Source organism: Trachurus trachurus (genome assembly GCF_905171665.1).
Source record: "Trachurus trachurus genome assembly, chromosome: 20".
Lineage (NCBI taxonomy): Eukaryota > Metazoa > Chordata > Actinopteri > Carangiformes > Carangidae > Trachurus > Trachurus trachurus.
In genome coordinates this window covers 23320341-23337598 of record NC_139911.1, presented here as the reverse complement: position 1 = coordinate 23337598, position 17258 = coordinate 23320341, and the positions used below count along the sequence as shown (strand labels likewise).

The 17258-nt window shown below is 41.1% G+C and overlaps 2 protein-coding genes across 2 annotated transcripts in view; one reads left to right on the top strand and one right to left on the bottom strand.

Annotated features, from left to right (window-relative positions):
- LOC311003559 (protein NLRC3-like) overlaps positions 1-17258 on the top strand; it is a gene marked incomplete at both ends in the record, with an annotated part of 385386 nt that overhangs the window by 285350 nt on the left and 82778 nt on the right. The window lies entirely within an intron of this gene.
- Positions 1-17258, bottom strand: part of xylb (xylulokinase homolog (H. influenzae)) — a 42589-nt gene that overhangs the window by 21931 nt on the left and 3400 nt on the right. The window contains exons 4-16 of the mRNA XM_083995820.1: positions 16872-16952; positions 15822-15908; positions 15607-15735; positions 14209-14274; positions 14011-14083; positions 13453-13571; positions 13277-13358; positions 10012-10052; positions 9799-9914; positions 4704-4819; positions 4451-4524; positions 4262-4358; positions 3533-3591 (exon numbers count right to left, since the gene is read on the bottom strand). Of these exons, the coding sequence (XP_083851946.1) occupies positions 3533-3591; positions 4262-4358; positions 4451-4524; positions 4704-4819; positions 9799-9914; positions 10012-10052; positions 13277-13358; positions 13453-13571; positions 14011-14083; positions 14209-14274; positions 15607-15735; positions 15822-15908; positions 16872-16952 (1140 nt within the window). The remainder of the gene's footprint in view (positions 1-3532; positions 3592-4261; positions 4359-4450; positions 4525-4703; positions 4820-9798; positions 9915-10011; positions 10053-13276; positions 13359-13452; positions 13572-14010; positions 14084-14208; positions 14275-15606; positions 15736-15821; positions 15909-16871; positions 16953-17258) is intronic.

Genomic DNA, 17258 nt, shown 5'->3' with positions numbered 1-17258 from the left:
CACCAGTTCAATGTTTTCATGTGTAAAACCGGAGATCTTTTTGTCTTTCTCTTTCATGATGAGTTCAGTCTTGTTGCAGTTCTCCTGCAGAGTTTGGAGCTCATCTGCCATGTTCTTCTCCTTGCTAGTCACCTGCTGCAGGGCGTTGGTTTTGGCCTCGCAGTCAGACTCGCATTTCTGCAACTTGGTCTTCATGTCCAGGAGTTCCAGCCTGCACTCCTCGTTCATTGTCACCAGTGCCATGTTTTCACTCCTAACACTGGAGATCTCTTTGTCTTTCTCATTAATGATGAGCTCAATTTTCTTGTCGAAGCTCTCCTGCAGAGTTTGGAGTTGAACTACTGTGTTCTCTTCCTTGCAGGTCATCTCCTGCAGGGCATTGGTTTTGGCCTCGCAGTCAGACTCGCATTTCTGGAGCTTGTCCCTTGTGACCTGGAGGTCCTCAATGCTGTCCAGGTGCGTTCTCTCCAGTGCTGTGTTTTCACCTCTAACACAGGAGATCTCCGCGTCTTTCTCTTTCATGATTTGTTCAATCTTCTTGTCGCAGCTCTCCTGCAGAGCTTGAAGTTCAGCTGCAGCTTTCTCTTCCTTTGCTCTCATTTGGTCCTTCCATGTTGCATTGAGCTGACCAAGTGACTTGGCAAAGGCGTCCTCCTGCGATTTAATCTTTTTGTCGTTTTCCCTCAACTGGTTGTGGAACCAACTGATGCTCTTTCGGCAGGCAGTGAGATCTTCCGTGCAGCGGTGGAGTTCGTGCATTTTTGCACCGATCATTTGTTGATACCAAGCCTGCATCATATTCCTTTCCTGCACCCAGCTGTTCTCTCTGCTGAGCAGCTGTTGCTTCAGAGCAGCGTTTTGTTCGGCCAGCTCTTTCACAACATTTGTGTCGAGAAGTGGTTTTTTGAGGTATTGCGGCATTTGAGGGGCATTCCCCATTTGCTGGTGCCCATTTGCTTGTGCGGATGACATTTTGTCACTTTCTGCCAACTTTGCTTAACACAGACTGTATAGCACGGTTGGAGAACGAATACAAGATGTGGGATATAAATTAATTACTCTAATGTATTACTCGTTATTATTAGTAACTCGTAATATCTCGTAATTAACTAATTGCGATTAATCATTCGTAACTTAACAGAGAGGTCAGACTTTCTGCCGTTCACTGTGAGTATTAAATGAGAAATGTGTCTGTGAAGTCAAGTCCTAGCCTACCTCAGCAGAGATCAAAGGAACTATATGACATCACACAGGATGATGGCAACATTCTGTATGACATCATGTTTGACATCACACAGGCACATGTGTGACATCAGAATGTGATGACATCATTGGAACCCAGTGATGGCTGCATCATGTGACTTTATATTTGAAAACAAACAAAAAACAATCCTGTTTGACAGGTGACATGTTTGATTTCTCCTGAAAACTAAAATACAAAAAGCACAACACTGTATCAACATATCAAACTGTATAATCACTTCAAGCCTTTTTTAAAATGCTAGTGTAAGATGAAGTATCAGTACTCTTATTTTGAAATTGCAGGTTAAAGCTCTTATTTTGAATTATTTTGTCTGAAGTTACAGACACATCCAGATTACAGTTCTGAGATAAATCTATAAATCATCTTCAAAAAAAGAGAGATACTGGAAACTTGGCTTTAGGTATAGCTAACAATTAAATTTTTCATTTTGTTTAAAATGTAGTCTAATAGATATAGCCTAAAATAATTGTGCATTTAATTAGAGAAAAAAAATATTTTGTCCCAATAATGTGATTATTTTAATTTTTAGATTTTCTGTTGATCAACTAACAATCTGTAACAGGATAAACACTAGGTAAAATGCAGGTAAACTCTGACTTGGTGGCTATAATTACTAGCCTGACTCTCGCCAGACCCTTGTAGTTCCGCAAAGCTCCACCAGAGGCGCTACGCTCAGCTTCACACAAGGGTCTGGACTCGAGGCCAATGCAAACTTCTTCCCCGGAGCAAAAAATAATGAACCAATCAGGATCGCCGGGCGGGACTTTCTGAGGTGTGACGTAGCGCTGAAGCGACTGTTTGAGTCAAACAACAATGGCGGCTCGCAGTGAGGAGTCGTGCGTTGGCATTGATTCTGCTATTTCAACTGTTTTGTCGAATCTATCGAATATTAATTCTTTGAAAGATGAACAGAGAACGGTTTTGAAGGCATTTATTGGTGGCAAGGATGTTTTCGCTCTTCTTCCGACCGAAGAAGTAGCACGTCATTCAAGATAACGGACAAGTGGTTTATCCAATCACATACAAGATTTTTTTACAAGGCCCCGCCTTCTGAAATGAATCGCCTATGGAGCAGTCCCAGACCCTTGTGTGGAGCTCAGCGTAGCTTTGCGGAACTACAAGGGTCTGGCGAGAGTCAGGCTATATAATTACATGTAGGCTATATTTTATGTGGGTGTTGTTGAAGTGTTAAATTACCGTCTTTGCACCCTCTGTTTTGACCGATCTCGTCCTCAAGGCTCAAGATGCCTTACCAGAGAGTTTTGTCAGCTGTGAGACGAAGTTTCCAGTTAGAGTTGCTGAAGAGTTTCTCTGATGACTTTAGGTGGAGGCAGGCTAACACTACCTATGCACTTCCAGCATTTCAGCTAAGCTAATTACCGGTGCGCCAGCTCTGCCCGTATCTCCCTTGTTACTGCACGCACAGTCAAAAGGATGGTGTCTATCTGCTTGTCATGGACTCGGGAGTGAGGCAAGACACACAATTTTTTTTGGGGGCGTATCCCTTTAAAATTAAAAATAAAACCATGCAAATAAATTTTGTGTTAAACGTGGAAGATAATATCCAAGTGGCTGTCTCCATAATTAAACCATCTCTCATTAGGAGAGATAACCGCTGAAACAAAGTAATTCCCAAAATGTAAATTTGCACACAATGTTTACTCAGTACTTCGGTTTATGGATATGACTTTGACTGAGATATTGTTCTAAAATGTGTCAAAATTAAGTTTGCACATGACAGCAACAATGCAAGTTACATGGATATTACTTGGACTGAGGTATTCTGCTTTTACCTTAGAGTAAATAGCCATATGAAGCCTAAAATCATCAGTCTGTTCTGTTCTTTTGTGTAGCCGTTATTCCCGTGTTTGGACACCTCTTTGGTGTGCATGTCACCTCCAGGGATAGTGGGGGTCACAGTCTATGGCACCGTTATTTAGGGGGTTGTGGGCTGAGAAGTTTGGGAACCGCTGCTTTAGCACATGGGTGGGCAACTCCATAAACTGCCAGTTTGGCTGCAGGTTTTTGTTCCAACCAAGCAGCAGCACACAGGACCTGGCCCTTTGTGGAATGAGTTGCTCATGTCTGTTTTAGCATATTGCCCCAAAAGGAGTGGAAAACAGCTCTGAACTGTGTGTGCAGCACATCTGAGGTTATCGAGGTACCTTCAGGTTATACTCAAACCTGTCAGGAACCAAACAACTACAGATTCTTCCTCTTTCTAACCTGAGACACAGGTGAGGTGAACAGGCAGGACAGGTCACTTACCTGTAGGATCTCTCTGTTGGACGAAGCTCCTCCTGTTGCCAACACTCTGGTCCCTGGAACTAGAAGCACACAGGAGAGACTCAGCCTGGAGACTAGGGCTGGGACGATATGCTTTTCTCCCAATTCGATTCTTCTACGATTTTTTGGATGCCGATTCGATTTAAATTGCGATTCTACAATATTGCAGATTTTCTCGATTTTTAGTTTGCATTTTTAACACCAGTGAAACAGTTGAATGATTACTGTATGATTGTCTACAGACTATTCCAGGAACCATATTTCCTACATATTTCCTAAAATACACATAAGTCAGTTTTTAAGATTTATTCAGCAGCGATATATGTTTGCAAAAATAAAAGAGTATAGAAAAAACAGGTTTCTGAAACCTTTCTGACAAAATGAGATATAGACTGAGGTAAACTGCTACATTTTAACATTTATCTGCACACAAATACTGTAGGAGCCTATAAGTTAACATACTCCATTATAAAGTGAACTTAAACCCTTTTTAAAACCTGGACTCTCTGTATGTAAAAAAGGCGAACAAATGCACATTGCACAATATTAAAAAAAAAAAAAAAAAAAAAAATCTAAATTAAATTTAAAAAAAAAATTGTCCAAAAAAATGTCGCAATACTTATGTGAATCGATTTTTTTCTCCCACCCCTACTGAAGACCAGGGCAGAATGAATGAAGGAATGAAATTAAAGAATGAGTGAAGGATCTTACGGATGGAGTAGCCGAGCCGCTCAGCGTGGACTCTCCTGGACAGGAACTGACCCTCCACCACAGCCCGGACCTCCACCTGAGGACTGAAGGAGGAAACCTGCAGGACCAGGACAGAGGAGACAGGTAGAGTCTCTGTCTCTGTCTCTCTGAGTGTGTGCGTGTGTGTGTGTCTACTGTCTTTCAACCGACCTCAGCGTCATCCTGATCAAAGCGATAAACTCCCACTGCAGGAGGGGTGATCTCCATCGTGTCAAAATAAAAGCCTGGAAACACACCAAACAACTGGTAAGAGGGAGGGTGATGGAGGTAAAGATGAAAGAAAGAAGGGAAGTGAATTAAAGTAAGGAAGGAAGAAAGGAACAAAGATAGAAGCAGAGAAGAAAGAAAAGAAAGAGACAAGAATGGAGAAAAGGAAGGAAAAGATGATGACAGGAAGCTTTACCTATGTTTCCTTTGTTTCCGAGTGGCGTGTCCCTCAAAGCAGCAGAAAAAACTTCCCATGATCCTCCAGCACACTCGTCCCTGATGCGCTCCCTCGTTAGAGATCCGTTCTTGAAGCTGAGGATGACAAAGAGTGGAACATCACATCAGCAGAGAGAGATAACAGCTGAGTGTCCCCGTGGAAGAAAAAAAGATCACAAGGAAAACAGAAAACTGTTCTGGCAGAATGATTTGTACGAGTAAATGTTCTCAACATACACCAGGTAATGAGTGTGATTTCATTGTTAATGCATGAATACGTTTTCAGCCTTTAGGTGGTCTGTTGATGTATTTTTATTGCTTCACAAACAGACAGAAAATGTAGTACATGAAACTTAAGGGGAAGTTAATGGAAAATGAAAGAGGGAGGTCTGGAGCCTGGAGGGAGGAACCACTGGACTGGAGTCCCAGTGGACACAAACCAGGGTTACTGCCTCACCAATCAGACTCAAGATATTGTCTTAACTTGAAAAAGAAAAAGAAAAACCTTTATGGCATTACTCAGATATCCCAATCACAAGCCCTATGGAAGACAGAAGTTGTGTATTATCATCTTCACCTCTGCTGAGACACAACAGTCCATCCTCACACCCCCACGTTCAGGCTGTTACTGACATACACTGATCACACATAATATTCTAAGCACTGACAGGTTAAGTGAATAACATGGGCCGGGCCCTGTCCCATTTTACCCTCTTCCACTCGATTCTGGCCCTAGCACTCGGTTTTGTGCGTTCTCGTGTAGTGGTAGGGTGTCCCAATTCTTGTAAGAGCGAGGGGAAGTGCTTTTCAACTCTTAAAACTACCCCTTAAATCGGAGGAAGGTCGGAGGTAGACTTTGAACGTAGTGCAAGATGAAATTACCCACGAAATACTTTGCAAACTGCTGTTGTTCTTATTCCGTTTCATTGCGGGTGGTGCTAGCTTTTTCGGGTGCATTATCGGCACCTTCTGTTCCCTGAATTTCTTGGTTGTTGATTTGTCAAACAAAGGAAGGTCATGAAAGCCCACGCGACAGGTAACACAACAGCTGGAGCTGGTATTTACAAACATGAATACAAACCATGGAAACCCACCACAGGTTGTGGCTCCTACGTGGTCGCTCACCACGTCGGCTAAGCTAAGTGGTGTCCCATTGCGTAGGGTACGGTCTCTACTTCTAACAGTTCTCACTTTATCGTCAAGGGGTATCTCCCTTTGGAGTGCTAGTGTTACCGTAAGAGAAATGGGATTGAGCCTTGACCATGGTACCCGTCAGTTGGTGGGATGTATTAGGCAGCAAGTGAACATCCAGGGTGCACTCACACTAGGCAATCGTAGCTTAAGTCCAGCTTATTTGGCTAGTGTGAGTGTATTGTGTGTACTGTGCTTGAGTACGGTACGCTTCCCTGGCCCAGTAGGGTTGGAAGAGGTGTGCTCGAGCAAAGTACACTTGGTCACGCATGCGCACAAGCACGTTTGCGTACACACATGGTTACGTGAGCCATGTATAAACCACAGTCACTTAATAAGTATGTTGTATATCAACGTGATGATGTATATATCAGGGGCAACCATAAAAAACAACAAATATCCCCCAATCACTCAGATGCAGATAGTATTATCACGGGACGTCTCTGTTTGGTAAAATATGGAGGTCATTCGGTGGGATTTTTACTTTACAAATTACAGACATGGCACATTTGCACAGGATCAAGATCACAGATATCTTCCACAATTATTACAAATTATCAGAGGACCCCACAGACGTCCCGTGACAATACTAGTCCCATGCGAATCTGCATCTCAGTGATTGGGGTGTATTCGTTGTTTTTATTGCACACCTTCTATTTTTTTTCCCCCGGTTGAAACATGGAGGCTGCGGTGGGAATTATGAGCGCCGATTTTGACAACATTTTAGGTGCAAATTCAGTCTGGTCTCGGTACTTGAGGCCCATTCGAAGAAACAGCAAGCTCAGATCCATGAAGACAGCAAAATAGCGGAGGATATCGATATCGTTGAGAGCTCTAGGTCAGAGCATCTGAAAAGCTGCAGCTCTTGTGGGCTGTTCCCGGTCTGCTGTGGTCAGGATCTATCAGAAGTTGGTCCAAGGAAGGAACAGTGGTGAAGCGGCCACACGTGAGGAGAGAAGGCTGGCCCGTGTGCTCCCATCCAACAGACCAGATACTGTTGCTCAAACTGCTGAAAGGGATAGTTCACCCAAAATTGAAATTTCACTCATTATCTACTCCCCCTAATGTGGACTAAGGGCTGGGAGAAGTGTCAGAGTCCTCCGTGGCTTCTCTGAGTTACAGGGGGTCTCGGCGTAGCAGTGCATGTCAATATAACAGTTGCAAATGGATAGCAACTGTCTTCGTAACAAAAAGACACACCAAAAACCATCCAAATACCTCCATGCTGCTCGTATGTAATGTCCGTCTTGTATTGAAGCCCCAAAATGCGAAATTGTCCAGAAAAAAATTAAATAAGTCTATATTTCAAGCTTGTTTGTAGTGGAAGCTCCTCTTCCCGGTTCGTCCAATTTGGACGAACCGGGAAGAGGAGCTTCGAGAAGCTGCCGCTACAAAACAAGCTTGACATTCCATACGAGCAGCATGGAGGTATTTGGATGTTTTTTGGTGTGTCTTTTTGTTACGAAGACAGTTGGTATCCATTTGCAACTGTTATATGGACATGCACTGCTACGCCGAGACCCCCTGTAACTCAGAGAAGCCACGAGGACTCTGAAACTTCTCCCAGCCCTTAGTCCACATGAGGGTGAGTAGATAATGAGTGAAATTTCAATTTTGGGTGAACTATCCCTTGAACAACTTCTTGCTGCTTCTGATAGAAAGCTGTCAGAATACACACTGCAGCGTAGTTTGTTGTGTATTTGGCAGCAAAAGGGACCAACACTATATTGGACAGGTGGTCATGATGTTATGTCTGATTGGTGTATGACATGAATTGTCCAGTATCATCAGTGTAACAGTGTAGATTATCTGCTGTGACCTGGATGTGGAGAGGAAGAACGGATCTTCATCAGACGGAAACATTCACATAGAGAAGTAAAATCCACTCGGTTGCTTTCATGCAGGACCAGGAAGTGAGGGAGGAGGAACGGTGCAGCAGCCTGAAAAGTGATAGTGACCTGAGGCTGCAGTTTCTTCCTCTTTGGTGTCGAATCAATGAATCAATAAACCCGAGGCAGGAGAGGGGGGGTGTAGGGTCTGCAGCTTTTTAATGAATGAGTTGATTTTAACTTTCACAGCCTCCGGTCAGACTCCTGGTGACTCCATTCATCTCCAGCTCTCTCATTCTAATTCCAGTCACTGCTCCTCCTTCTGTTTCTCAACTCTTTCTGTTTTAAACTTTTCTGTCTCTTCTTCCTTCACTTGTCTCCTACAGAGTCTCTTCCCCACAAACTGGATTTGTCTCATACGTCCTTGCTTTTTTTTGCCTTGAGGTTGTGATTCTTTTCCAGCACATACACACACACACACACACACACACCGTAGATGTGACAGAGCCACGACGACGCAGGCTCGGGCCACAGTTGGCCTGCGGTAACACGAGTAGAGATGCTGAGCCCAGCAGCTGCACCACAGACCACCCAACACCTGAGGACAGCTTGTCACACTGATAAACACAGATGTGTCCAGGGCGGTGTGTGTCAGGCAGCGATCATGCTGCAAGTGTAAACATAAATAAATAGTGTCGCTGTGTGTAGATATATGTTGTCGTAGGAAACAGATCCTGTGTTGTGTGGACATATGGAGGAAATGCTGTTAATTATTGAACCTGATGAGACAAGATACTGAATGCAACCGTTTGTTTCCACCTGAGACTCTTTTAAAGGGGACATATCATGGAAATATCACCTTCTGAAGGCTATTTGAGTGTTTGTCTTGCCCTACAGCCCCCAAATGTGAGAATTGACATTTCAGGCTCCCTACGTTGAATTTGTTCTTTAGTCGTTGTTTTTTGTTTGTTTGTTTCTTAATTTTTTAATTGTACTCTTTATTGTTATTCATATATTTCAATCATTATTCTTTTTGTGTAATTTCCTTGTAAATTTTCATTCATTTCTATCATCTAAATATTTTTGATTGCTCATTTGTATATTTTGTTTTCTTTAGTATGATATTATATTTTATTTGTATCTATAGGTGGAGGCACCTGATAAGCTCCTTGAGTTTTCGCCTCTTCCTGGACTTTAAATTTGTTAAATTGTTACTTTTACTTGTGTAATTTTTAACTGTGCAAACAAATAACATCTAAAAAAATGCATTTAAAAAGGTTTTATGACAAAAATATTAATACGCACACCCAGCCTCACTTTCAATACACACACACACACACACACACACACACACACACACACACACACACACACACACACACACACACACACACACACACACACACACACACACACACACACACACACACACACACACACACACACACACACACACACACACACACACTTGCATTCTATAATTGCGATCAGTAAAATATATGAAAACAGTATAAAACACAATTTCAAAATGACAGTTATTGTTGCTCTAGTTTATTTTGCTTAAATAGATAAAAGGTTAATATTATAAGTTAAAAACAAAATTAAAAACCAGCCTCATCTCTTGCTTTATTTGCTCTCCCTTCAAACAACCAGCTCCTCTTGGCTGAAATCAGCAGCCCGCAATCGCTCCATTTTGCGCGGAAGTAGAATCATATGACGCCCAATGCTGAGAGCCAGACTCAACAAACCAAGTTGATAACGTGACAACAGTTAACTCTGACCAGGGATTTAGGTTTTGTTGAGCTGGATCATGAACACAAAGCCTGGCTATGTTGAGCCTCCTATTATAGCCCTCAGGTTAACAGCTCTGTCCAGACTCACAGATCCTGGTTCAGGTCTACTGTAGAATGTTCTTTTCAACTGTATTGTTTTCTATATTGTATAATGTTTTATTCTATTTTAGTCTATGGCAGCTATTGTGTTCTGAAAAGCCTTTGTCACTAGATGGTGAGAAATAAAGATGACAGAGTGTGACAAGGTTGTTGTGTGCCGTACCACAGCAGAGCCATGTACGCCTCCCAGTCCACAGGATTACTGAAGATGTGACCCTCCAGAGCAGGACAAGGCTCCTGGATCCACAGAAACACCGTGTCACTGGTCCCTAGACTCACCTGGATACAGACACACACACAAAGACATATAACAACATGTAATGAAGTAAAACACGGTGAGGAGATGAATGGGGCGGACTGGTTTGGATGGACTCACAGTGATGTCTCCCTGCTGGAGCCTCATTCCTGCCAGAGATGCTGAGAAAAGAGAGAAAACAGGTGTGAGCATGTCTCATCTGGCCACAGTGAGAGCTGCTCTGCAGTGTGTCAGTAGTTCAGCAGCTGGTGGCTGCTGCTGCAGGTCCAGGTGATGATGGAACAGCTCATCACACTGTCACTACACTCATCTGCTCCTTAGTTTAACAGGGAAACACACTGTTTGGTTTGAATTGACATATAACATTTTATATAACATTGGATTGTTGGTAACACTTTACAATAAGGGTCCCTTAATTAACATTAGTTAATACATTATTAAAGCAGAAGTAAGCGATCCGGTCGTTTTGGCTAACTTTTTGTCAGCCGATGGAGTTAGCAGCCCCCGCCCTCGTCATGGATCTATTGGTCCTCTTCCCTACGTCACCACATTCACGCGCATCCCTTGGCTGCACACACAGAGAGGACCGCCCCTTTATGCCGTTCTCTCTCCTCATTGGATAAAGGTTGTAGGATACAAGAAGTTTTCTCCTCGGCTTACAGCAGAGCAGAGTGACTGACAGACCCATGTTTCAGACCAAACACTCTATAGAAGTGATTGCTGTCGGAAGATATATAACTATTTATTATATTTACACAAAAATTCCGCTTACTTCCAATGTGTTGATTAATGCTGAGTAATGCATGCATAATGATAATTCAACTGTTATTATTACTTAATAATTTATTAACTAACTTTAGTCAACATTAATTAACTGCTTACTAATAGGCTACATTAATTAATGTGTTTCCTAAGTAATACATAATAATGATTGTGGTTCCCAACCTTTTATGGCACAAATTTCTGGCGAGCTGTCAATCAAGATAGGCCAGCTCAGAACTCTTTATATTCAAGAAAGTGAAGGTATAGAATGCAGTTTAAGATTGTGTGGTGTTTTTAATCATAATTTAATAATAATTAGTTAAAAAAAAATGTATTAGTAATTTTTTTAAATCAATTACTAGACATTTCAGACGACCCCGTTTGTATTCCAGGCGACCCCACGTGGGGTCCCGACCCAAAGGTTGAAAAACACTGGTAAAGTGTTGTAGCTTTGTAACTACCACCATTGGATTCCTTGAACATAAGAGTGTAGGTTTAGCAGTTAAAATCAATGTTGATGATGGCAGCCAGCATCTATGATAAATTATAATTTTAATTTTCCTATGTTAATTTGTCTTTCTTTCTTTTCTGTTTTTTATGTTGTGAATTTCTGTTGTTGTTTTTTACATAGGAGAGGTATTTTTATAAGCCTTTTTTGGCTTCTACCTCTCCTGCACAATGTTTAATTTTACTATTTTCATTGTTTATGCAGGTTATATAATGTGCAAGTAAAAAAACTAAACTAAACTAAACTAAACCTCAACCACAAGAGAGGTTTTATAACTCAGCGTGAGCTGCTCCATCATCGCCATTTTGGCTCCGCCCCCAACAGGTTCAAAGAGGAGGATAAGGAGTTAAGAATTAGGTGCATGCTGGTTTGTTGAAAACATATAGTCACCCCCGGGACTCAAAGTGCCCCCCACCACCTCACCCTATTTATACAGAACATCAAGACTTATAGGAGAATTCTATAAAGTCAGCATGAAGGAGGAAATTAACTGTAGGGGCCTCAACTGTTTTTGTATCTGTCCGTAGATGTGTTTAGTTTTTCCTATGGGGACTGAATCAGTTGTTGTTGGTGCTCTATTGAAGTCTTGAGCTTTCAGGCCCATTATACATCTGTGGAGGAAAAGATATGGATGCTTTCTCTCAGTCCTGTGCTTCTCAGTATTACAGTAGTTTTGTGTTTAAAAGGTCGACTTTTCAAAGATAAGAGGATCTTTTCAGGTTGGTATTCAGACCTCCAGGGATTCTCTGCCACCTCTATGTCAGACATTAAAGTCACATAAGAAAAAGAGGTTTTACAGAGAATCAGAAACAGCTGGAGGACAGAGGGAGGGGGGCAGAAACACAGTGTTTCAGATGCTAAAGCAATAACTCATCACAATTCAATCACACATATATGACTATGTATGTATATTATGTATATATACAGACAGTGGGGAAAATAAATTTGATCACCTGCTGATTTTTGCCCTTATTTAACTTGATCAAATGTAAATTAATTTCAAACCTTTACATGATGATATTATTTCTGGATGTTTTGTTGATAATAAACTTACCACAAAAACTAGAGATCCTCCATTTCTTTGTGGGGGAGCAAACTTACAAAATCAGCAGGGCATCAAATACTTATTCCCCCCCATCATATATTATAGTTAGTAAAGTATATTCCCCACTATATATATTGATAGCAGTGGTTTTGAGAATGTGTAAGGTTGCACTCCCAGGAGAACTGCAGAGGGAACTAGAAAACATGACTGCAAACATGTAGTTAGCCAGCCTCAGCTGTTCAAATGAATAAATTGATTTTAGTTCCTTCAAGAACAAACACAGTGTAGGGTGAGCAGGAAACAAAGGAGGTAACATTTATGGTCATTCTACAGATTGCATTCACTTGAATAAAAAAAAAGTCCGGTTTTTCTGAGTAATTAATTTTTTTGGTCTGTTTTTCGAGGTAAATATTTCTGTGTTTCTGGATAATTTATTTTTTGGTTTGGTTTTTTGAATACGTTTTCTGTTTTTCTGACTAATTATTTTCTGTTTTTCGGGGTATTTTTTTCTGACTTAGCTTCGAGATTTCAAAATCCCGTGAGAAGCTCCCACCTGCAAGTATATTGATTAACCGCTGCAGTCAAGCCTCCACTTCATCACGGATCTATTGCATCTTAGATCCATGAGATACATTGTTAAGGATTTTTATTCAAACTCTAGTCAAAGTCAGAAAAAAGTTACCACGAAAAACAGAAAAAAAATTAGTCAGAAAACAGAAATAACAAACCAAAAAATAAATTACTCAAGTGAATACAATACGCTTCCATACATCCCCACATCAAGTACCTATGGGCATCAAAGACACTGGGCTCTGTCTTCCAATGGGTTTCATCAAAAATATAAAGGCAAGTGTGCAATGTGTGTAGTTACTGGTTGAGTGAAACTGACCGGCCCAGCTCTTATCACACACAGTCAGCAGCTAACCTCCTCTTGCAGCACAACACCACCACCCTCAGTTCATTTAACACAACTCCATGAAAACTCTAGTCTGTATTTTTCCCATCTTGGGAAATAAATCACACAAAATAATCATAAAGCTTCATATTAATAATTTTATCATGTCTTTTACCTGGGTTGTCTCCAGTGAAGGCCACCACTCTGCAGCTGTCAGAGAACCCGTATCGATGCACAAAGTAGGAGGAGACAGGACCCTGAGGACAAGGAGACACAGGTGTCTCAGACTGTAACAAACAGGTCAAACCAGACCAGTCTGGACCAGTCTGGACCAGTATAGATCAATCTTACCAGTACAGATGAGGAGGGTACCGGAGCTCCAAGCAGGTGGTCCAAATGTGGAGCAGTGGCCTCCAGGCAGATCTCAGACCAGGTTCTGGTCCTGATGTCCAGCAGATTCATCCCTGAACCTGAACACCCAAACAACCAATCAGTTAATCAACCAACTGAGTATCAGGCCTTTACTTTGTAGTTGACTCTGTTCATGACACATTCTGCCAAGAAGAACCAATCAAAGAGTCAGGATTCTTTTCATGTTCTAATAAATTGCTGTTTCTGGCTAATCAAACAGATTTACTTCAGTCTCTTATGGTTTTCATTTTCTAGTTCAAACAGGTGTTTTTAAATATAATATTTTTAACATTATATTAACTTTATTTTTTATAAAATGTCATTGCCGAGTTTTGTTGGGTAAAACAGAAGTGAAGTGAATGACTAAAGCACAAGGAAAAATGACAAGATGTCATCTGGATGGATGGATGGATGGATGGATGGATGGATGGATGGATGGATGGATGGATGGATGGATGGATGGATGGATGGATGGCAGATCTCTGGTTGCTAACGTACCGTCACTGTAGTCAATGGCAGCGTAGTCACCGAGGAAGAGAGAGGCTGCAAAACTACTGACCAATGAGATCCTCTGAAAACCAACACACACATCAGCTGATTAAAACGAGCTCCACAGTTCAGACTAATATGTTGACAAAATGAAGTGACATGCTTCAGTTTTGAGGCTTGAGGTCAAAAGTCATTCTGGAGGCTGACCTCAGTGTCCTGGTACTGGTCCGGTTGTTTCTGTCGCACCTTGGCGATCTGGTTTCCTGTGAAACGCTGCAGGTGAACACACAGAATCATCCTTTAACTGTGTGTCTGGTGTGTTGGTCTGAAGGTTGATTCATAGAAATGAATGTCTTGTGTTTATGTATAAGTTTAAAGGGACATAATAAGGTTCTTATGAAGATCAAAAAATGATTGAGTTTTGTCAATGGAAATGATGATATGAAGATGGAGCATGGCTGTATCTGGACTTTTTGTAGTTTTTGGGGTTAGTACAGTAGTTGGGGTTGTGTCATGTAGTTGGAGATGCACCAACAGAATTAACATGGTTTATGCGCTAAAAGATGGCCTCTTTAAAGGTACGTTTCATATAGAGGATTCTCTAAAATGCTGTTTTCGTGTTGATCCTGAAAATGTTCTACATGAATTAAACATTTAAGGATATTTGAAGGTTTCAGTGGGCGCCTTTAAAAGAGTCTACCACATGTTTTTTCTGCTTGCCCCGCCCACAGCAGCACATTACATTTAATCATTTTCCTATTACAAACTATGTCACTGGACAAACACCATTATATTTGTCAATGCTGTGTATGAGATTATCTTTGAATTTAAAAAGGATATATTTCGGAATATTCTGGGTAACAATATATTTCCTGGTTTATCTTTTGTTTGCACTTAGTTCAGATCAGAGTAGGGATGTCACGATTATAGATTTTCTTGGCACGATTATTGTCAGAAAAATAATCATGGTATTACGATTATCACGATTATTATGCGTTAATAAATTTCACAACACTATGAATGTGTAAAATCAAATATAGACAAAATATAATGACATTACTAATCTCTTAATAAAGGACCAGCTATTAATCCCCAGTGGGAAGTGTTTGCAATATTTAAGTCATTAATTGTCATCTATACCAAATGTTTAAGTTTATTTTATTTTTTATTTTTTAATTACAAATGACACGCTAACATTTAAATTCCTATCAATTAAGTGTTACAATAGGTAAATGGACCAGTATCTGTGCATTTTCCTTTACTTTGGTGCACATCTGCTGATATAGTTCCGACATCATCTTTTTCGGAAAGTGACGGTATTTAGAAATCTTTACGATCAATTAATTGTGGCATTTAATACCACAATTTATTGTGAAAACAAGTAATCGTGACATCCCTAGATCAGAGAGCTGTTTACTGCAGATATGATGGGCCATTTGTACCTCATACAACCCCACTTAAAAAAAAAAACCCTGAACTATCCCTTTAAATAAATGCACAGCAAGAAAAACATTCAGAGACAGAACTGGTGAGGAGTTAGATGACAGAAAGACAGCTGCAGGGACAGATGGACAGATAGACGGGGGGACAGGGGGACAGTGGGACCTCGTAGGCTCTGGATCCGGTGATGTGAGCCAGTCTCAGAGCTCCTCCCACGGTGGCCTGCAGGTCCTCACACTGCTGACCGCTGCTGGAGTCCATCCACACAGGACTGTCCCACACTGAGAAACTGCCCTGTTAACAGACAACATCAGTTCAGATCAACACACACCAGCAGATATAACCACACACATGTACCATGTCGCCGTGGATACACAGACCTGCAGCTGCTGGTGCAGGTTCTGGTCCGAGTCCAGCTGGTTCAGAGTCTTGGATGCTCCTCGTCTCCAGTACACACTGCCGTGTTGCTGAGGGAGAATGAATCATTTCAGTAACAGTAGCTTCTATTGAGAGGTGCTGTTTAACCCTTAGGGGTCTGAGCCTATTATGGCCATTTTTGAATACTGTTGAATTTGCCTTCATATACCACATTTAAAAAAAGTTTACCATGTTTGGCATCTTTTTTTTCTGCACAACTTCACCTGTATGATCTGACAATTATTTTTTCACTTTAACCTACTTATTAGTATAGCTGTTATTTGTATTTTACCTGTTTTAGTGATTGTTTTTACTGTCTTAACTACTGTTGGTGATTTATGTTGTTTTCCTATTGTTATTTATTTGCTGGCACTGGATTATATTCATGTTGTGTAGCACTTTGGGCTACCGACATTGTTTTTAAATGTGCTATATGGATAAAATTTGAGTTGAGTTGAGTTTGAGTTGATTGCACCACCTTTTGCCGTTTTGTAAAAACAAAAAATGACAATATATTTTTGTTATAGCACTTTGAGAGCGCCATGTGATTTAATCTGTCTAAATTTCAACCAGACTCTTCTTTTCACATTTTGAAGTAATATGTTGATAAAATTTACCCTGTCCTGCTGGAAAAGTGAAACAGTTCATGTATCAGGTTTTTGCTCCATGGTCAGAACTTTATTTGTTTCAGCAGAACATGTGTGTAGACCTGCCTCCTCTAAAACATGGTTTTCTCTGCTCTGTCAGACCAGAAACTGCTGATTTATCAACATGAGTCTGATGTCAGCATCTTAAATACTGTATCTATCAGTAAAGACAGTGTGGCTTAACACTGTAGCATGTAAAAGTTAGTAGACAGACAGATGAGGCCACCTAGAGGAAATCTTCCATATTTAGGACACAATATTTATGTTCACACTGGGACCAAACACGTTGTCATGTTATTAGAGTCATGTTGTGTAACGTAGTTCCAGTTACATTATTTTCTCAGGTGAGAAGTGTTGCTGTCTCACCTGGCCACTGCCTGACAGCGCTCTGACTTGGGAGAAGTCAAAGCCCGCCTTCTTCATCTTGTCCAATAGCAGGTCCAGAGCCTGAGGACACACACAAAAGACAACCATGGGTCTGGTCCAGAAAGCAAGTTTAGCAGTAACTCAGACTTTCTTAATCCCAGGCTCCGGATCCCAGACTTTGGATTGTTGAATCTGTTGATGACTTTTCATTTTCCTCGTACACATGGTTAACACAGTGAACTGACTCACATCAGCTGCTCTGGATCTGAACCACAGAGTTCCAGTCTCAGAGTTCAGCTCAGAGTCAGAGTTTGTTTAACCTGAGTTCTGGACCAGAGCAGCAGCTGTTATAATGTAACTGCTGCATCTTGAGGTGCGTTTGTTTAA